Here is a 21,094-nt window from a genome sequence, read left to right as displayed (position 1 = left end):
AGTGTAGTCAAGCTGTGCCCCTGCTGGTGAGTGTGATGCTGAGACGGGCAGGTGGCCCACTGCCCACTGCCCTCTGAGGCCCCTCGTCACAGAGGCTGTGGGAGGAGCCCAGTGCAGGTGGAGGACATACTGGCTTCCCCATCCTGTGCTGTGGGGTCACCTGCAGACGTGGCTCTCGGCCCTGGGCCCTCGCCTGCTGCACCAGCCCCGCCCCACTTTGCCCAGGAATAAAGCGAGGCGAGCCCATGTGAGCACCCAAGGCTGCTGGTGAATGGATGAAAACCAGGAAGGGACGAGGCAGGCCCTCGGCAGATGTGACCCAGAGCAGAGCGGAACTCCAAAAGCCACCATCCACCCACCCCCTGCCCCCAACACCCTCATGGCCCAAGGGCCCGAACTCTTCTGGATCTTGGCAGACTCCAGCTCCAAAACATAAGCATGTTCAGCCATGACCGGTGGGGCTCAGTTGGCTGGGCGTCATCCCACAAAGTGAGAGGCTGCAGGTTCCATTAACGGTCAGGGCACATGCCTGGGTTGTGGGTTTGGTCCCCGATTGGGGTGTGGGCGAGAGGCAACTGATTGATGTCTCTCTCCCCTTCTCCCTCCCTTCCCCTCTCTCTAAAGATAAATAAATTAAATCTTTTAGGAAATTCATGCAAGTTCAATACTTTATTCCATAATATATCTGGGTTTGTTTTTATACAAAAATAACAGTTTTCCCTAAGTTTTTGCTCCAAGAAAACATGCCATGCTCACTGTGTGGCTTTGTGTACCATCACCCGAGCCCCTGTCCTGTTGGGCAGAGAACTGTGGCCTTGGGGCTGCCAAGCAGACAGACAAGAGGGCTGAGGAGAAGATGGCAGGACCAGGGGGCAGCAGGGCCTCCCAGGCCCGGGTGGGGATGGGGGGCTGTCAGGCCTGCCTGAGCCGGCTTGGTGATTGCTGCAGCCCTGGGTGCCACCTTTACTGTTGGAGGTAGGCTTCCAGCCAGACGTTGCCAGACTTCTTCAGGGACCTGGAGAGGGGGTGGGGTTGGGTGTTGAGGATGCTACTTTAAGACACCAACCCCCGTCCCCCAAGATGAAGAGTATGAGCGGCGGTATCCCCATTCCCCTGTGAGTCCCCTTTGAGTCCCCTTCGCCTGAGGCAAGCGGCTGAAGAGGTGGACTGGGGAATGAGGCTACTTTGTGAACTGGAGTAGAATCTAGACTGGGGGAGGGGTAGAGCCAAGGCCAAGTCCAGGCAGGAGCCAGGGTGGGCCTATCCCTCCTTTCCCTGGCTCTGTCTGTTGCCTCCTTCTGCTGGGCCCCGTGACCCAGAGATTTGTAAGGCCTGGCCTCTGTCCACCAGTAAGTAGCCCGGCGCAGTCAGGCAGAGGAGCCAGAAATGTCAACGACTCGTTAGGAAACCCTGGGCCAGGTGTTGTAACCGTGCCAGGCTAAGGGCCAGGGGCTCGGAGGATGGGGCTGGGACGGGCATGAAGGAGAAGCAGGAGTTCAAATACCAGGATAGAAGGAAGGGCAGCCAAGTAACGGGAACAGCAGGTGTCAAGGCACAGAGGCGGGAGAGCTCTGGCTGGGGAACCGGACCTCTGTTCCCACTGCCAAGCCCGCCCCTGGGCCAAGCCCGTCTCCCTGAGCCAGGGCGGCTGCAGGCCCCGCTGCTCCGCTCTATCTGCTTTGGCTCTCGCCCCAGCGGAGCTGTCAGGGCATCTTCCCGGAATCCGATTCCTGTGCGCCCCTCCTCCGCTCTCCCACACACCAGCACCTGCCTCAGGGCTTTTGCACTACCGCTCTGTTGCCCAGAATACTCTCCCCCAGCCGTCTGTCTCCCTGGCCATCCCTCTCCCCTCCCCCAGGCTCCACTCACTTCTCCCTTCAATACCAGCCACCTGCCACCCTATTATTAAAACTAACCCCTGTGTGGCACTCCCCAGCCACTCTCCGGCTTCCACCCATGGGTTTTATGGCTTTGTTTCTTGCCAAAGCACTTCTCCCTTTCTCACGTTTTCTGAAACTGACTTATTTTAACTGCTTGTTTTCTGTTCCCCACGCTAGGCCAGGCAGGCAGGCAGATCTCAGCCTGTTTGCCTCGCTGGTATGTCTGGCTGGGCCCGGGGAAGGGGGTGGATGAGCAGACGCTGGGAAGGGAGAGAGGCTGCAGGCTCAGGACGGACAGGCTGATGGGAAAGGCCTTGTGCGTCAGCTCCTGGAGAGGGACCAGTGTGGGCTGAGGGGCCGATGGGACCAGGGTGGCCAGGGGCCCCGGGGGAGCCACCATGACCCCTTACCCAACGATGTCCACGAGCGCGGTGAGGAAGGGCTTCACTTCGTAGACGAGCCCGTGCTTGGCACACAATGCCTGGACCAGCGGTGCGACCCTGTGGTAATTGTGCCGGGGCATCGTGGGGAAGAGGCTGGTGGGGGGTGGGGGGAGAGCATGTGCTGACGCCTGAGGTGGGGGGTGCCAGGCGGACTACCGCCCACCACCACGCAGGCCCCCAGCGGGTCCAGGGCTCCCGGCCTGACCTCCCAGGGAAGGACGCACTCCCACCCTGCTGAGCCCCAGGGCCTGCACTCACTGGTGCTCGATCTGGAAGTTGAGGTGCCCACTGAGCCAGTCGATTAAGAGTGAGGACTCCACGTTGCAGGTGGCTGCCAGCTGCCAGGAGCAGGCGAGGGCACAGGTGAGGGAGCCTGGCACCAAGCCCTGGGCCCGCAGCCCCTGAACCTGGCAGCCCCATGCCCCATCAGGGCCCCTTCCCTCTCAACTGGGACCCCACCCACCCCAGGAGGCGCCCCCTCCAGCCGCCCCTGCTGCCCACCTGAGAGCTGGCCCAGTCCCGGTGCTTCTCATGGCCGATCTCCTTGGGGATGTGGTTCATCTGTGTGATCCACACGAACCAGTGGCTCTCCAGGACCCTGTGGGGAGGCTTGGGTGCTGCCATGTCCAGCTCACCACTGAGACCGGACCTGGGCCTCGGCTTCCTCATCTGTACAGGGGGAGTGCGGCAAACCCTCCACCACTGGAGTCCCCCGCAGAGAGGGGCAGGCTCCCTGCCAGGCCGAGCCCAGAGCAGCCCACCCACTGTTCCGGGGAGCCCGCCCACGTCATTGGATCTGTCCGCAGCCCAGGGAGGCCCTGAAAGTACAGGGCTCTCTGGTCAGGGTCCGGCTGCCTGTGTGTGACGCCCCACTCCTGCTGTTCTGAACTGCCATACCTGACAGCCACGAAGAGGAGCAGCGCCCCAGAAACGCTGTAGAAGGGGAGGTAGGACAAGAAGAAGCGGGAGTAGAAGCTGGCGGCCCAGAGGAAGTCCTGCAGAGAGTGGAGGGCACAGGTCTCAAAGCAGCCGGAGGGGGCAGCCAAGGGCATCCATGCCTTCTGCTTGATGTGCCTCAGAGCCCTAGACAGCTCACTGCCCCGCTCTGGGCCTTGGTTTTCTCAGCCAGGTAGAAGGGCAAGGGCCTTGCCCTGCAAGCTGAGCATGGAAGTGAAGGTGCCACAGAGGAGCTGAGACGGGGGAACCCCTGCCCAAGAGACCAATGCCTGACAGAGTCAGCCCAGCAGATCCCCACCCCCGGGGAGGACACCATGCCGGGCCCTGGGCACACATTCGCTCTTCCCCTGCACGCATGTGCCTCACTGTTGCATGCACACACACCTGTTTGCACTCGTGGACAGGGGCTGCTCCCTGACGCCCCCACCTCCTGCCACCATGGCTGTACGCCTGGGGGACCGGAGCACGGCCCACTTACCCTCCACTGCATGCACACCAACATGTAGGCCAGATTCTCCACCTCGAAGTTCACCAGGGTGAGCAGTGGTGGGCCAACTGCAGGGAGGGCGAGAGAGGGCTCAGGCACCGAGCGGGGGCTGGGCAGGCTAAGCAGGTGGGGCGGGGGACAGGGCTCTGTCACTCCGGGAACGCCAGTGGGAATGGGTGCTGGGCCTGGCCAGCTGGGATGAAACTGCATCACCCTCCAGGCCTGGTCCACATTCTTCCCTCGGCATCTGAGCCTGCCCAGGCTGACTTTTGCCTCACTGCCTCCCGTGTCCCTTCGGCAGATCAGGGCCAGCCTTGCATGTCCCCATCCTGTCCCCTTTGGCCACACCCCTTAAATCCTCACCCTGTCCACCCCAACGATTGCTCAAATGCTTTAGAGCTCTGGACCACTCTGATGTGAGGGCAGGAAGGAATGCTGAGAGCTCTGGGCAGGGCTGTGGCCACATCTGGCCACAAGGCACCCGGGGCATAGAGACCTGGCAATGGGCCAGTCAGCAGAGGCTGCAGGCTGGGGTGGCAGAGCAGGGTCTGGGAGAGGCTTGGAGGTACCAATGCTAAGGTTCTGGAAGCTGCTCAGTGTCAGCGGGCATGGGGCAGACAGTGCAGGCTCAGGCATGGTCCCCACCCCAGCCATGTCCTCACCATTGTGGGGACAAAGAGACACTCACTCAGGAAGAAGTACAGGTGCTGGTGGTTGTAGGGTAGGTATCTTCGTTTTTTCCTGCCATACTGCAGAGACAGGCGGGGGCTGGAGGGGGCAGCTCTCCAGGACCCTTCCTCCCATGCAGGGGCCGGGGCCTGACTGGGACCACAGCGCAAAGGCAACTCCAGATTCTAGCAAGTGGGCCCATCGTTGCCAGCTGGCAGGAGGGGGTGTAGGGGGTGCCTCTGGGGTGGGGGCCCAGCCTGGAACTACAGTAGGGGGTTTGGTTGGGGGCTAGGGCTGGGCCACAGTTGGGGCCCCAGGAGCTACCAGTCCCCGCTCAACTGCAAGCCCAGCCTATGTATGTCGCCATGCACCCCACGAACCTCGACAGATGACTCCCCCAAGAGGAAGATGGGTGCCAAGGTCACATCTGGGTCCTTGTAGAAGATGTTGGGCTTGGCATGGTGCTGGAAATGGCGGAAGTTCCACCAGTGGGCAGAGAAGCCCTGCCAGGGAGGAGGGGGCTCTCAGGGGCGGGGCCAGGCCGTGTCCACCACTCCGGGCCTGCACTCGTGGGCAGTCCCAGCATGGCTCCCCAACTCAGTCCCTCGATGCCCACCACGCACCCCACCCTCACCTTCAGCTGTCCCATCACAAACTGCTGGGCCAGGTGGTTCCACCGGGACTTCCTGAAAACAGAGGTGTGGCCCAGGTCGTGCTGCAGATACCAGCTCTGGGCCTGGGGAGAGAGGCAGGCTCAAGAGCTCTGACACCTGGCTCTGGCCCCAGGGGATGGTGCTGGCTGCCTGGGGCCCCAGGGAGCCCCACGCCCCCGGCTCCCCAGGCACACCCACAGCTAATGCTCCATTTTAGGGCCCTGCACACCAGCTTCCTCTTTTACAGAACACCGGGTTTCGGGAGGTCTGGGGACCCACACATCTCAGAGCTGTGGGGCAGCAGCCCTCTGGCCCCGCGCCCTGTGCTCATCCAGGGTCAAGCAAGGAGCCCCTCAGCTCATTTAAAATACAGCTTGACCCTCAGGTACACACCCTATCGGGTCCCTAGCTGGTTGTTCATTCACTCATCCATCCATCCATCCATCCATTCAGCAAATACGCCCAGAATGTTCACAGGTGTCTGTTGGACAGTTTTGGGGCTGCAAGACAGTGCTGGGGTCACCTGGGAGACAGCCAGGATGAGGGCAGCAAGGGTGCTGGGCACCCAGCCGGAGCCAAGGAGGTAGATGATGAGCCAGGCGAGCACCTCCATGGCCAGGATGTGGCCCAGCAGGAGAGCGAAGAAGGTGGGCTTGGCCTCGAACAACTTCATGTCCTTGGCTGCCTGGCGCAGGGCTCGGAAGTCCTCGGCCAGCTGGGCCTGCCATGGTGAGTGGCCGGTCGGGTGAGGAGGAAGTGAGATCCCACTTGCCCCAGAAACCCCCACCCCCGCAGCCACTCCTCCCACGCCAGGCCCAAGGGGTGTGGCCAGAGGGGTCAGAGGGACAAGAGCACCTGGCTTGGGGAGTGACCTGGATTGCTGCCTGGTGGCAAAGGCTCCCCTGCAAAAGGTGGGGGGGGGGGTGTACGTGAGAAGCAGAAAAAGGCAGAGCGGGCAAAACCCTTAAAGCGCAGCTCATCAAAATCCTCATTGTAGATGGGGGTGCTGGGCCCAGAGCAGGGAGGGCGTCGCCTGGGGATAAGTGCTGGCCCAGCCAGAGCTGCGGGGGGCCGTGGGCTCCTGGCAGGCATGCCTACAGCTCTTCCTACGGCTGCCTGCCTGCCTGCCAAGGAACGAATGGCAAAGCAGCCCTGGCTCCCGGGCCCCTTGGGGTAATGCAGATGGAGCTGCTACCAGCCACGCCCCTCCCTCCACCCCTCTTCCCAGGCCCTCCAGAGACGGCTCAGCCCCCACCAGGGCCCTGCTCACATTCCGGTGTCCATCCTGGCTGGGCTCCTCTGGGGCCAGCTCTCCGATCAACAGGGGATGCAGGAACTTGCGTACAAAATTGAGGTCCTGGTGGAAGGCATGGAAGGCATCCTGAGGGAAAGCAGACAGTCAGGTGGGCAGACAGACAGACAGACAGCCCAGAGGCAGTAGGCAAGGTGGAAGGACTGTTGATGGAAGGGCAGAGCAGACAAGACAGATGGATGGACAGTGAGCTGGTTGGTGGGTCAGCCTTGCCCATGAGCCTGCCCTGGTCCTCCCCAGCTGCTTTGCCCAGCACAGGGGGCCCTTCTCCAAACCTGGCTGGGTGGACACAAATCTGCATTTGCAGAGAGGTCTCCCTGGAAGACTCTTGGTTTCTTTCATGACTGGGTTCAACTTTTCCAAAAAGTAGCGACCTGGAAAGCTTTCTGGAACTCGCATGCTTTTCTACTGCATGTAAAATAAGGCCTGGGTCAAACCGTCCCATTGTCCCCGCTTCACAAACACAAGCACGGGGCAGCGTGAGCGTGGGTGGGAAACCTGTACTCGAGGGCCACGGGGCCACTGGGCCACCAGGAGGAAAAAAGTCAGTGAGGGCCACACAGACTGAGACCTTGGGGGTTGGTAAGGAAGACACTCGAACAGTTCATCTTAAAGGCAGGAGCAGAAAACGTACGTTTTTAAAAAGGAAATTAAATAAATGACCTAGCATTCTCTGTAATAGCAGGGGTGGGGGCAGGATGCCATGCAGGTGGAGGGGTTAGAGGAAGAAAAAACCAAGAAAGATAAAGGGCTGGAAAAAGACACCAGTCAGAAGTGGCCTGGGCATTTCTGAAGGTTAGTAAACTTGAACTTCACGCCGGGGGCTCGCTTGCTCTTCCTGATCTAGTCTCGTGTAACTGGCTCATTACCGTTCACAGTTCTTCAGCTGATTTTTGTCCTTGGGCTTTCAGAGACTCTGAGGAGCTGGCCACAGCCACCCAGCAGCCTGAGCTGAGCAGGCAGTGACTAGAGTGGTGTTGTCCCCATGGGCCCGGGGTAGGTGGCAGCTGGCTGCTAAAGGAAATACCTTTGAAGAAGGTTGACTGAGAACAGGGGCCCCCTATTGTCTTCTCACTAATGAGCCTACCAGCTTCTGGTGAGTGTTCCAACAGAAGTGACAGCTGGGCCCTGCACTTACTGCCAGACATCCCAGTCCTGCGGGAAGGGCCATCGTGGGCCCTACCCCGCACTGGGCCCCACTCAGAGGCCACACCTGCAAGATGCCTGCTCTCTTACTGGCCCAGGGCAGTGGAGGTGGAGGAGGGGGAGATTTCTGGAGTAACCTAGGCCCTGGAAGAGCCTGGACGGAGGGGCTGGAGGGGCTGCTGGCCCCAGCGGAGCCCTGACGGGCACTGGCAGGGAGCTAGGAGGGAAGAGGGCTCTTGGAGCTCAGCTGACCTCACTCATCTGAACCCTGAGTGAGTCTGTCTGGCCTGGGACTCAGCAAATCCAGGGAGAAATCTAGGGGGCAAGACTCCAGGGCCATTCTGGCTCTGGACTGCTAAGGGTTGTTTTTTTTTTTTCCCTTAACTTTTTCCTTTTTGCGGGGGGAAGGGTTGGGACCGGGCCCAGAATGGGTCTGCATGAGGCCAGCCGGCAGCGTGTGGGCTCTTGAATTCGTGCAGAAAGATTTCACAGCACAAGTCCAGGTGATTCTGAGAGTACATTTATTAAAGCTGGGGACAGTGGAGCAAAGGAAGGACACAGAGTAAAAGAAGCAACAGGCCTTGCTCTGCTTTGTCTCCCTAGAAATGTGGTAGGAAAGAAGTGACCCATGCTGGCTGCAGGAACTCACTGGGAAGTAAAAGTCACAGTGTCAGAAGTGAGCCAAGCGGGGCTGCTGTGAGCTCACTGGGAAGTCAGAGAAAAAGGGGGCCTTGGAGGCAGATGCAGGGGGAAAGCCCGGGACGGGCTGCCAGTGCCCACTGTTGCCCTGGTTGCCAGCTTCCTAAACCCCGAGATCAGAGAGATACACACCCACGGGAGAAAGGCACGGGCGTGCTCTAGAGAGAGTGCCTTTTCCTTAATTTTTACATTGTAGTAAAACATGCACCGAATTTCCCATCGTAGCCATTTTTCAGTCGCAGTTCAGTGGCATTAAGTGCCTTCGCTATGCTGTGTGGCCATCACCGCCGTCCAGCTCCGGAACCCTTTCCTCGGCCCACCCTGAGCTCCAGCCCCGGTAAACACTGACTCCCCACCCCCACCCCCGCCCGTGGCACCCACCGTTCTGCTTTCTCTGTAAGTGTGACTGCTCGAGGGACCTCACAGAAGAGAGAGCATACAATATTAGTCCTTGTGACTGACTTGTCACTTAGCATGTCTTCATCTCCGCTGCAGCCTGGGTCAGAATTTCTTTCCTTTTTAAGGCCGAATGAGTGTTGACTCTGATTCCCTCTCGTTTCCTCTGAAAGTCCCCTAGCAGCACGCAGAGCCCAAAGCACACGCACAAAGGCACACGGGCACACTCACAAGGACCCAGAGGGGCACACCTGTCACAGAAATGCAGTCAGCGTCTGATGCGTGTGCCTCCACACACGCGGACACACCCACCACCCCACCTCAGCACCAAGGATACACAGACACACACTCAGAAACACACACGGTCAGAGCCCGCGAGAACACTCAGACAGACGCAGCCTGGCCCGTACGGCGTGCCCACAAACTCACAGAGCGGGATGCATGTGCAGTGGGTACCACCCCAGGATTTCCTGCCTCCCAGTCCTTTCTCTTTCCCACCTGGTGTCTGTTCTATGGCCACCCCAGTGCCCAGCCAACTCCCGGGTGCTCCAGGACCATGGACTCGAGCTGAGGCGCTACGGGAGCAGGGCGGCTTCCCTGCCTCCTTTCCTTTGGTCCTGATTCACCCAGGCCAGGCCTGGGGGTTCACTGAGGGAAGAGGGCAGAGCCAGACCCACCCAAGGGACCTGCAGCACCCGTTCTATCCCTTGGAGTGAGATGTGACCGCTCAGGGCCCCGGGCCAGGGCTCGGCGTGTCCTTGGAGAGCAGGGCGGCTCCTGGGGCTGGGCGGGCACCACTGAGCCTGTGCTTCTGCGCTCTCAGAAGCCAGCAAGGTGGGTCCCTGGCCTCAGACCAAGTCCTGATGCACCAGCAAACAGCTTTTTCTGGAACACTGGCTGAGCCCATGTGACCTAGTCCTCTCTGGGCCTTCACTTAAGGACCCAGCAGAAGATTCAGAGCCGTTAAGCCACTTATCCAGCTCCATTTTAATGGAGGCTGGATCAGAACCCAGTCTACCTCTACAACGTGCTTGGGAACACTCAGCAGTAGCCCCGGGGTGGCCACTCTTGGGCCAGAGGGGAGGCGGGGGACCTCCTCAGTCGGGGACAGGGGTGATCCTCACCGTGAGGCTGGTCACCATCCCAAGCAGCCAAGGACCTGGCTGCTCTGAGACGGGGCTGTGGGGAACAGGACGGTGGTCCTGGGGTTTCTCGGCCACACTGACTTGAGTTTCAGGGCACTGCGGGAGGCCCCCTGCCACCCACCGCTGGCGAGCTCAAAATTGGCCTTGCGGGGGCCTGTGTGCGAACCCCGTGCCACTCCCCCACCTAACAAGCTGAGGTGGCTCTGGGCCTTGGAGCAAAGTCAGAAGTGACTGCTGGCATCAAAGTCCTGCCCCGGGCACACGCTGCTGGTGGCAGCTACAGGCTCTGCTCACGGTGGCGTCCTCAGGGCAGGGCCTGCAGGGTGGGTGTGAGTGAGGGATGAGAGCAGAGGCTCCAAAGGCCAGGAGGCAGGGGTGAGTCATCCTACTGGGAGGGAACAGAGGCTCAGTGTGGTGGGAACACCTGCCCGGGCCAGAGTTAGCAGTGGCAGACCTGGGATTAAACCCGGGTCCCAGCAGGATAGAACCATTACAATAAAAAGCAACAAGGGCTCGTCTTCTGTGATGTCCACCCCCTCCCAGCATACAACGACCACCGAGCCTGGCCTGGGTCCCTGGAAACCTGCCGCCAGCCCTGAGCTCCCCGTAGCAGCTGGTCAAGGGGCAGAGTAGGGGTGGGGGGTGGCGCTGGAGCCAGCCTGTCGGGAATGGAACCTGAGCTGCCACTTGTGAGCTGGGCCATGGAGCCACAAAGGTCACCCCCATTCCGTTCTGTGTTTTCTCATCAGTAAACCAGGAACCACAACTGGCCCTCTCTCGTGGGCCTCTGGGGAGGACCCAGTCCATGCAGGTGGTGCATGTGGGAAGGGGCCCTGACGTCCAGTGAGCGCTCCGAGCCCTGATCTGAGCCCCCCCAGCCCCGGCCAGACGTCCGCCTCCTGAGGCCACTCAGATGTAGTGCCCTAGGAGGGTGGCTCTCCAGGGGTGACAATGACAGGCTGGAGGACGGCGTATCCTGCAGGTCAAGTCCTGGCCAACCTGAGGCCGAGGAATGAGACACAGTGGGGGTGGGGAGCATTTCTGGCCACTCTCCAAAGATTCTGGAACGTTCCAGATCAGAAAGAGAATGGAGCAGAGCTACTGGGGTGGTCTCGGCCTGCTCCTTACACCTTTGCTGAGGAGGTGGCAGTGGGTTGTGGAGATGGGGATGTGCCTCCAGGGACACCCCAGGCGTCTCTCCCGCCCTCCCTGTCCCAGGCGGGAAGGCAGAGCAGGGACTCGTGCTCAGCACTCAGACGCCCCTTCCCGTCCTCTCCCCGGCACTTCTCACAGCCGGCCAACAGGCGAGCGCGATCAGTCACCCCGTTTTACAGATGTGGAAACCAAGGTACAAAGAGGTCAAAGGGCACACATCACTGGACAAGGCACAGCCAACTCCTGCCCATGCAGCAGAGCCCAGCTCAAGGACAGATGCCCCTCGGAGGCTGTCCCGTCTCCCCAGCACTGCTGGTGTCCCTGGTGATAGGCTGGTACACGTGCCAGGGCCTTCTCCACCCAGCACCCTGGCCTCACAAGTGCCACTGACCCAGCCTCAGCCCCAAAATGGCCAGGCCCTCTGGCTCTTGGTCCTCTCTCCACCACTAGGCTCAATTCTCAGCTATTCCACGAGAAGCCCATGGCAGCTCAGGACCCTCGGGAAGACACAGGAGGGCTGCCAGCACCCACACCTCTGAAGCCTGTGCCCGGCAACTCCGACTCCCAGGGAGGGAGCAGGCCATGGCAACAATGCTGGGAAGGGGCTTGGGGGTGGGACATTGCAGGAAACGCCTACAGAGCACAGACAGGTCACACATCATTGGGCAGCAGGGCTTTCCCAGCAGCCAGTGTGGTGAATGGAAGGAGACAGTGTGTGGGCCCTGGATCCAGGTCCTCCCAGTTCATGGCCAGCACCCTCTAGGCCCCGCCTTCACTCCAGAGCCTCAGGATCTGCCCTGCTTCTCCCCAACTCCCACCCAGACACAACCCCACCCTCCAAGCCCAACGAGGAAGGCCCTGCCCCTCAAGGGCCCCCAAGAAGGTCCCTTTATATCACCCATATTTGGCCTCAGTCTCCTCATCCGCAAAATGGGCCGACACTACCACCTGCCTCGTAAGGTTGTTGTCTGACGGCCACACTGAACTACATCCTAGAGGCTGCCCTGGCGCACCTGCACCCACAGCATCTCTTGCCCTCTGCCCTGGCCACACCTGCCCTCTGGGACCCATCATCTCGTCCCCATGCCCCCTGCCCTTCTCCTGGGAGGCTCTGCCTTCCCCTTTCCTATTAGGGATCATGCTGAATCTGTATCAGATTCTCCTGGCCTCCCTGCCGTGCCCTGCAAGGCCCTCTTACAATAAAACCCAAGTGCTGCTTCCAAGGACACAGAAGCCCAGTGGGAGCAGCCCTGCTACCCCACGACCTCACCGCCTGCCCCCGCCCACTGCTCAACTCCAGCCATGAAGAGACTTGCTGTTCCTTAAGTGTGTGGCGCAGGGTCCCACCTGGGAGCCTGTGCTCCGGCTAGTCCACCTGCCAAGGAACTCCCTCCTTGCAGAGGTGTGGTTCACAGCTGTATCTCCAGAGGTGAGAACAGAGTCTGGCACTTAGGATATGCTCACTGCATATCTACTGCTGGGTTTAATAATTCAGTAATTGAAGAACGAATGAATGGGCCCTGGCTGGTGTGGCTCAGCGGATAGAGTGCGGGCCTGTGAACCAAAGGGTCACTGGTTCGATTCCGAGTCAGGGCACATGCCTGAGTTGCAGGCCAGGTCCCCAGTGGTGGGGGAGGGGGCACATGAGAGGCAACCACACATTGATGTTTCTCTCCCTCTCTTTGTCCCTCTCTTCCCCTCTCTCTAAAAATAAATAAAATATTTTTTTAAAAAAAGAATGAATTAATGGAATAGACAGCTAAGATGGCTAAGTCACAGTGTAGCCTGTGGTGAGGAACATATGCTGTGGGTTCAAATCCCAGATCTAACTTTTAATTTTAACTCCCTTTGCTGCTCTTGGGCCCCATTCCCTCATCTGTACAGTGGGGAGAATGACAATAGCACCTGCCTTACAGGGGTGTCTTGGGGATTAAAAGAGAGAGTATCTATCAGTCTGGCTTCGGAGCCACAGCGGGTGCTCAGGGCCTGGCTCTGGCGTACTTCTGACCACAGAGTGACGTCCTGGGACAGGACACACAGTCTCTGGCAGCGGCCAGGCCTCACCCCTCCCTGGCTGGCTCAGGCCGTCTATGACTCTTAAACGAACCTGGCCCAGGGCCCAGAGCCTTCTCCCCAGGGTCCCCGCTTTGTATCCCAGGATGGTCGCAGGCTGACCTCATGGCACAGGAACTCTGGGAATTTCCTGGCAGGAAGGCTTCTGCTGCCTGGACATGAAAACAGCTGATGGGCTGCCAGGGCTGGTGGAGGTGGCTTCAGGAGCCACTCTGGCAAGACGGTGGCTCCGCCCCCACCTGTGCTCCAGGACCCCAGATGGGAGGCTGGGGTCTGGGCTCCACCGCACAGGGCACTGGGCTGCTCCAACCCCTGGACTGCCTGGTGGGCCCATTATGGACAAAGACTGGGGTCCCCCAACCCCAGCCACCTCATAACCCCTTTGGCCTAAACGGACCAGGTATTCCAGTAACTCCAGCCCAATATTTGGGGCCTGAAGGAAGCTAAGAGATGGCTTAAGGCAACTCCTTCCTGTTACAGACACAGGTGGAACCAGACAAGGTCACCCAGTGAAGGGGCGGCTGTGCCGTGGCTGTCCCAGTGCATTATGCGGTTCGCAGGGCCCCCCGTACTTATCAGCCAGCAGGACACACTGACCAGGAACAATGACGGGGCAGCCCTGGGGCCACACAGCTGAGAGGCCCAGGGCCGTTCTCAGCCAGACTGCTGTCTGGCCCAGCTCTCCCCATCTTACAGATAAGGAAACCAAGGCTCAGAGGAATAACATGCCTGGCTCAAAGTCAGTCAGGGCCTCCAATGGCTGAGCCAAGACCCAGCCCCAGGGGACAGACAGATTGTGTTTTGGAAACAAGAAGCAGAACTTCATTGGTGGGGGGAATCAATAAGAAAGCTGTCAGATGGAATTCTCAGGGTCAAGAGCTAACTGTATGATGGGGTTCTCCTCTCTCTGGGGAGCAAGAAGGAAAATGCAGTTAATAAATGCTCTTTGGCCCTGGCTGGTGTGGCTCGGGTCCCCAGTTGTTGGGGACATGTGAGAGGCAACTGATTGATGTATCTCTTACACACTGATGTTTCTCTCCCTCTTTTTCTCTCTCCCTTCCCCTCTGTCTAAAAGTAAACAAATAACATCTTTAAATAAATAAATAGATAAATAAATGCTCTGCTGCCTTCTCCTAGGCTGCCCCCAGCCTGTCTCAGGGCTCAGAGGTTGAAAAAGGCCGGAGAAGGCTGGATCCACGGGATCCTCGAGGAGCGAGCCAGGCCAAGGGGGGAGGGGCTGTGGCACCTCGTACCCCCATACCCTGACGGACGTGCACAGCCACGGGCAGCATTCGCACACGTACAGGCCTGTACGTGGTCACACACTCAGCATCGAGAGTTTTAGGAGGCTTCGGACCCTCACCCCTCAGTGTCCTGGGGTGGAAGTGGGGAAAAAAGACCTCTTTCTTCTAAAACAGCGATTTTCAACCCATGTGCCGCGAGAATCTTTAAAACACATGATATCTGGCTACTTAGGGACACTGACCTCGTTTCCCTTAGATTGTCAAATAAAAAAAATAACAACAGCCACCACAACAACAGTCGTCTGGTGTGAATGAATCAAAATTATACCTACTTTTTGTTGGATCAGCAAAACATGTATTTTTTGGCGCGCCGCCGAACGTTAGTAGTTCACGTGCGCGGGGGGATGAAAGGGGCTGGAGCTCTTGGCTTTGAAAGAGTCCTACGAAGAGTGGCCAACCCACGGGAGAAGGCAGTGAGCAGGGGGCAGGGGGCCTGGCCACAGGGATACTGACCCTCTTGGGACAGCACACCACCTCTTTTGCTGCCTGAAGTTCTGAACCCTGAAAGACCTTCCTGGTCCTCAGTGCAGCCCACCTGGTATTACGGACGGACAGGGACAGAGCATCATGGCCCCAACTCCTATGCCCCCATAGGGAACGTTGGGAATGGGGCTGATGAGGAGTCCCAGTTGGCTGCTCTGCCACTGGACTCCAGCCAGATAGTCTCACTTGGACCAGGCCCCACGCCTCCTTGGCCGAGATATGTCTAGACATGAGCCGGGAAGGGGAAGTCGGGGTCCCCAGGGCCCAGCCTTTTCCTGGGGTGATTGTGCTTCCCAAGGAGGCCCACCCAGCCTGGCTGGCAAAGTTCTCCCACAGGCAGCTGCCAGCCCAGGAGAGGTGAGTCACTGACCCTCACTGACTGACATTTACAGCAGCTCTTGGGCAAGCCTGCATACCTCTGGGCCGGGCTCAACCTTTGCTGCCCAGCCCCCAGCCTCTGATGGCACATCCTCGCCCAGTCCCTAGGGTCTTGGCCCTATCCCTGACACCAGCGTGAGGGGCCTGGTCTGGGGAAGCCAGAACTGAGAGGCGGAACCTCAAAGCAGCAGGGGGACCCTCTTCTAGGGCAGGCTCTTTCCGCCATGACACACCCACCTCCGAGAGCCCCTTCCTCCAGCACAGCTCGGCTGCAGCCCAGCCCTGGTCCATGGCCTGATGTGCGGACCTCCATGCGGGGACATGGCCCCCTTATCCCTCATCAGGCCCCTACCAGTCCATCTCAACTCAGGGTCAGCGGCCAGGAGGTCAAAGGTCAGCTAGGGAGGGCGCTCAGGCCCCGCAGGGGAAGCAGGGTACAATGCCCACCATCAGGCCCCAACGAGCCTCAGGCTCCACCCCGCCCGTGGCGGGTTTCCTTACCGTGGCGTCCTCAGCGCCGAGGTGGCCGATGAGGCGGCTGCCCCCCGGGTGCCGCTGTGCCCAGCGGCTGATGTCGTAGACTCGGCGCTCGATGACTAGCCACATGTCGCCCGGCAGGTTGTGCGGGCGGATCTGCTCCCAGCAAAACGTGGGCAGCGGCGCCCCAAGCCTCACGGGCCCTTCGCGCGGCCCTGGCTCCCCGCCCGGCTCCCCGACGCCGCCCATGGCTGCGTGCACAAGTCCTCGGGCACCGGGGACCTTTCCGGGGACCTTTCCGAGATCCCCGCGAGACACGGAGGGGAGCGGGGTGGTCTTCTCCGGGGCTCCCTCGCTGCCACCCGCTCCTCCGCGGCCCCGCCTCGCTGCTGCAACCGCCGTACGAGCGTGCGCCGCTAGGCTCTCCCTTGCGCGCAGAACTTTCCTCCCTTATAACCGCGCCGGCGGCTCGCCGGCCATCCGCCCCCGTCCCGGCCCCGCCGCCCGCCCCGCGCTCCAATCCCGGCGCAGCGCCTGGGCCCCCATTGGCTGCGGGGCGCTCCGGCCGCCCGAGAGGACAGTGTCAAGGCGGGCCCGCCCCGCCCCCAAGCCGGCGGCCACCGCGCCCGGCCCTTCCTCGGGACTCCGGCGCTGCGCGGGGCTCTGTCAACTCGTGGGCTTTGGGCTCGGCGGGGCGGGAAGGGGGAGGGACAGGGACAAATCCCCACAGCCGGTGTCCGCTGCGCCCTCGGGGGCCCACGTCTGCGTCTGGTGGGCCTGGAACAACAATGAGGATTACGGGCTTCCTGCCACGCATCCTTGAGCGCACGGAGTTGTAGACGCTACCTCGGGGTGACGCGGTGGCCACCAACGTCTGCACAAAGAGGCCGCCTTCAGGGCTGAGGGACCGGCCCCGTCTGTGGCCGGCGGTCTTCCTGCTGTCGCCGCTGTAGGGTTGGGGATGTTGAGGCGTGGCCCCTGGGGCAAAAGGGATGGAGGGGCCCTGGAGTCTGTAATGGGGCACTACCACTCACTAGGGGCCTGGCTGGGTGGCTTGCTTGTTACCGCCCCTGCCCCCTATTTTTTACGTAAATAAACTCAAGCTCTTTTGACAGTGTTGAGTTTTCTACAAATGACTCCGTATCTATTTGGGAGAAAGACCCCTGTTCCTAAGTTGATCTCACAACCTGAGGCAGAGCAAATCAGGCCAATGTTAAACTCCAGGGCAGAGGCATTCAACTTGCTTGCACATCAGAATTACCAGAGAGCTTGTTAAGGTAGGACTGCTGGGTGGCCAGACTGGGATTCCGCAGGTCAGAGAGCTGCATTCCTAACAGGTTTCCGGGCACAGCTGGTGTGCTGGCTCAGAAATGCACTTTGAGGACCCTGATTACAGTGGACCCTTGAGCAACAGGGGTTTGAACTTCCGGGGGGGGGGGCGGATTTTGTTTTTTCAGTAAACACACTGTGGGCCCTCCATATTTTGGGGCTTCTCATGTGAGGATTCAACTCACTGCAGAGAGAAAACAGTATTTTCCATCCTGGGTTGGGAATTCCCGGGTGCAGAGGGCCAGCTGAATCCATTGTTCTGCATATTTTACATCAGGGACTTGAGCGTCCGTGGATTTGGGTACCTGTGGGAGTCTTGGAACCGATTCCCTGAGGATACCACAGACGACTGAAGCTTTGGGGGACTCTAAGTTGCACATGGATTTTTGACTGTGAGGGCGGGCATTGGCACGCCCTAATCCCTGTGTTGTACAAGGGTCCGCTGTGTATCTCTCTGACGTGCTGACATTTTGTCCTGGTCTAACAGTTTGTAGGATATCGTTATAGCTAATGTTGGTGGGGTAGGCATCCAGGGCCCAGAAGAAGGGCCGAGGCGGCCTCTGGGTTCTCCTTGGTACCAGGACCACGGGCTTTGGTTGCCAGGACAACTGGTGAAGCTGTGAGGTCATCCCCAGCAGGGCTGCCTGAGCCCTTTCCACTGTGGCGTCCTCAAACCTGCTCCAGAGCCTGTGTGTGTGTGAGTGTGTGTATGTAGTGGGGGCACAGAGCAGAGGGGTGTGACTGGCAGCTGAGGCTGGAGGCCACTGCTGATGCCCCTGCGCCCCGCCCCCTATGTTCACACAGGGGCTCGAGGGTGGAGGAGGCCACCTCTTGGAGGAAGTAACCCTTCTGCACCAAAATACGGAGATGAACGCTGTTGGATGCCAAAGGGGGAGGGGTGGGTGAAAAAAAATAAACCAAAAAACCCTGTGGTGAAGGAGTGCATGCTGGCAGATATGGGTCAGCAAGCGGCCGGAGGAGGAGTCGCCCCGTCCGCTGCAGATGCCTCTGAATGATGCAACTGCGTGACGTTTGCTGCAGAGCCCACTCACAAGTATAGCTTTGCCCTGGAAGACTACGGACACTCATGTCAAAAATGGATTAAAGTACTAAACCCAAGATCTGAAACCACAGACCTCCTTAAAGAAAATCTGGGAGAGCCCTGGCTGGTGTGGCTCAGTGGACTGAGCCCCAGCCGGGGTACTGAAAGGTTGCTGGTTCGATTCCCAGTCAGGACACATGCCTGGGGTGTGGGCTGGCCCTGGTTTGGGGCATGTGAGAGGCAACTGGTGGATTCTCTCACACACCAATGTTTCTCTCCCTCTCTTTCTCCCTACCCCTTCTCTCTAAAAATAAGTATTTTTTTTTTAAAAAGGGGAGAAGCTCCTTGACATTGGAGTTGGCGACAATCTTGTGGAGATGACACCAAAAGCCCAGGCAACAAACGTGAAAAGTAATGAGTGGGACAACGTCAAACACAAAAGCTTCAGCTTTTGTTGAAAAAGCTTTCAGTTTTTGTTGATGCTCAGCAAGAGAATCAACAAAGTGAAGAGGTGACCTATGGAATGGCAGAAAATATTTGCAGGTCATACACCCCATAAGAGGTTAACGTCCAGAAAGGTTAAAGAATTCATACAACTCAACAGCAAAAAAAAAAAAAAAAAAAAAGCCAATCTGATTTAAAAATGGGCAAAGGGACGGAGTAGGCATTTTTCTGAAGCAGACATACCCATCGCCAGCAGGTGCAGGAAAACGCTCAACATCAGGGAAATGCAGATCAAAACCACAATGAGTGACCACCTCACGCCGGTCGGGATGGTTTCCATAAAAAGGACGAGAGATAACAAGCGTTGGCGAGGATGTGGAGAGAAGGGAGCCCTGGCACACTGCTGGTGGGAATGTAAATTGGTGCAGCCACTGTAGAAAACAGTACAGGGGGTCCTCAGAAGTTCAAATGGAACTACCACGTGGTCTGGCAATCCCACTTCTGGGTCCGTCTCCAAAGGAAATGGAAGCCCGGTCCTGAAGCGGTCCCTGCACTCCCATGCTCACGGCCACATTGCTCACAGTAGCCCAGAGGCGGAGACAGCTCTAGTGTCCAGCAACAGACGAGTGTGTCGCGAGGAAGTCAGACGTGATGGAATAGGATCCAGCGCGAGAAAAGAAAGACACCCTGCCTTGGTGACAACACAGGCAAACCTGAGGGTGTCATGCTACGTGAACTGAGCTGGAGAAAGACAGCTACTGTGTGATCCCACTTGTTGTGGGATCTGGAAAAGCCAAACCCTTAGAAACAGCGTCAGACGGTGGTTAGCAGGCTGAGGGGGGAGGGGAATGGGGAGATGCCGGTCAAAGGGTGAAAACGTTCAGCCGTGAGATGATCCAATGTTCAGTGTGGCGATTACAGTTAATGCCATAGTACACACTTGGAAGCTGCTGAGAGAGTAAAGCCTGAACGTTCTCATCCAGCCCCTCCATGGGGGGCCGGCCCTCAGGGGTCAGACGCCAACTCCTGGCACCCTCCTGGGCCTGGGGCTGCTGTCAGCTCATGTGAGGCAGCTGGCGGACTGGGGGGAATTCGATCTCCCCCTACCCCAGCTGTACCTGGAGAGAGGAGGGGGACGAAGTGCTGCACAGGGTCCCTTAACCTGCACAGGAGGTTAAGCAAGGACAGGGTTCAGAGCCACACCGCCATCCCAGGCCCTTCACTCCGGCAAGGAGGAGGAAGTAGCTGGCCGCCTGTCTCCCGGACTTCTGTCCCCAGACAGCCTGATCTGTGTCTCCTCCCCGCAGTGTCCCTCACAATTTCTCTGCAGCTTTCCATAGGTCGGTTTACCTCTGTGGGCTGCAACCCCGTGGATCTTGAAACTCTCCTAGAGTTGGGGGGACCTTGGGACTTCACTGTGCCCAAACCTCTGTCGGGGCAACCCAGCCCTTTCTGACCACTTGGAAAGGGAGAGGCACCACTTGACATTCCTGAGCTGCCACTGGGCCGCTGCCAGAGTGTTGGGTTTAGGGAAGAGGGGGAACTCACTAGCCAAAAGGCAAGGGGGGGTCTGGCCAGCTGGAGCGTCTTGGGAGGGGGTCTCCAATACAGCCCTTGTCTCAGCCCCAGCCTGGCCTCTCCCTACCATCAGCTGCCACACAGGCCTCTTGTTGGACCCACTGGAGTCTCCACCCCTATGGAGCTGCCAGCCACTGTCCTGGAGCCAAATGATGCTTGTGCGGGCCTGGGGCGGGGCGGCTGGGACAGGCCTCGAGGGCACAGCAGTGGCCCAGGCAGGCGAACACATGAGAAAGTGCTGGGCCTCCCAGAGGGAGCGGTCACAAAGCACAGACACTCAGAATGGACGAGCCAGAGCTGCAGCGTTTGGCTTTGAGTTCAAGCTCACCACACTGCCAGCTTGATTATCGGTCCCCAGACACAGCTCTTCTGTGAGGCGGGGAGGTCTGGGGAGGCAGGGCCCACAGAACGATCCAAGAGCTGGGGCCCTACAGGCCACCAAGACTCCCAAAGGCGTCGCTATGGTGCTGCAGTACAGCGCCTTAGAATGGACGCCCCTTAGTAAAAAGAGGCCGCAAACAGAGGGACAACAAGCACATGAAAAGATGCTCAGCATCACTAATCATCAGAGACATGCAAATCAAAACCGCAAGGAGATGTCACCTCACAGCCACTAGCACGGCCATTATCAAAAGACACTGAGGTAAGAAGTGTCGGGGAGGATGCAGAGAGATTGGAGCCCTTGCATGCTGTGGGTGGGTATGCAAACTGGCGCAGCCGCCACGGAGGACAGAACGGAGGGTCCTCAAAAAGTTAGAACTAGAGCTATCTTATGACCCAGCAGCGTCACCCCCGGGTAAACACCCAACGGAGTGAAAGCAGGGTCTTGGAGAGACACCTCGCACTCCATGCTCATGGCAGCAGGTGCCCGCAATGGCCGAGAGCTGGAGACAAACTGAGTGTCCGTCGATGGAGGGAGAAAGGAAATGTGGCAAAACACACATGGGAACGTCATTCAGCCTTAAAAAGGGCAACATCCTGCCCCACGAATGACCCGGGGCCGTCACAAAAAGGCGAATGCCGCATGACTCCACGCAGATTATC

The 21,094-nt window shown here is 59.0% G+C and overlaps 1 protein-coding gene across 3 annotated transcripts; it reads right to left on the bottom strand.

Moving 5' to 3' along the window:
- Positions 1-661: 661 nt before the first annotated feature.
- Positions 662-16,097, bottom strand: FADS3 (fatty acid desaturase 3). Of its 3 annotated transcripts, XM_045183552.3 has the most exons (13): positions 15,682-16,097; positions 6,360-6,470; positions 5,962-5,991; positions 5,613-5,810; positions 5,071-5,172; positions 4,817-4,939; positions 4,456-4,516; positions 3,759-3,835; positions 3,221-3,318; positions 2,825-2,921; positions 2,582-2,661; positions 2,291-2,416; positions 662-1,015 (listed from the first exon to the last, which is right to left on the bottom strand). In XM_045183552.3, exons 1-13 carry the CDS (start codon positions 15,904-15,906, stop codon positions 964-966), a joined length of 1,380 nt encoding a protein of 459 aa, XP_045039487.2. In that variant the 5' UTR covers positions 15,907-16,097; the 3' UTR covers positions 662-963. The 3 variants fall into 3 exon arrangements, with proteins under 3 accessions (XP_045039487.2, XP_024429957.2, XP_053781707.1); XM_024574189.4 differs by lacking the exon at positions 5,962-5,991; XM_053925732.2 differs by lacking the exon at positions 5,962-5,991 and having other exon boundaries at positions 6,360-6,446.
- Between the last annotated feature and the right edge of the window lie 4,997 nt (positions 16,098-21,094).

Source organism: Desmodus rotundus, chromosome 5 (genome assembly GCF_022682495.2).
Source record: "Desmodus rotundus isolate HL8 chromosome 5, HLdesRot8A.1, whole genome shotgun sequence".
Lineage (NCBI taxonomy): Eukaryota > Metazoa > Chordata > Mammalia > Chiroptera > Phyllostomidae > Desmodus > Desmodus rotundus.
This window is presented reverse-complemented; position numbering and strand designations above follow the sequence as displayed.

What these genes read in the sequence shown, in the direction of transcription:
- FADS3 (XM_045183552.3), bottom strand. Translation starts at nt 15,906, where the DNA reads ATGGGCGGCGTCGGGGAGCCGGGCGGGGAGCCAGGGCCGCGCGAAGGG. An exon ending in TTGTGATGGGACAGCTGAAG is followed by an intron (nt 4,940 to 5,070) that starts GTGAGGGTGGGG and finishes CCTCCCTGGCAG; the next exon opens with GGCTTCTCTGCCCACTGGTG. An exon ending in TGGTGTGCATGCAGTGGAGG is followed by an intron (nt 3,319 to 3,758) that starts GTAAGTGGGCCG and finishes CACTCTCTGCAG; the next exon opens with GACTTCCTCTGGGCCGCCAG.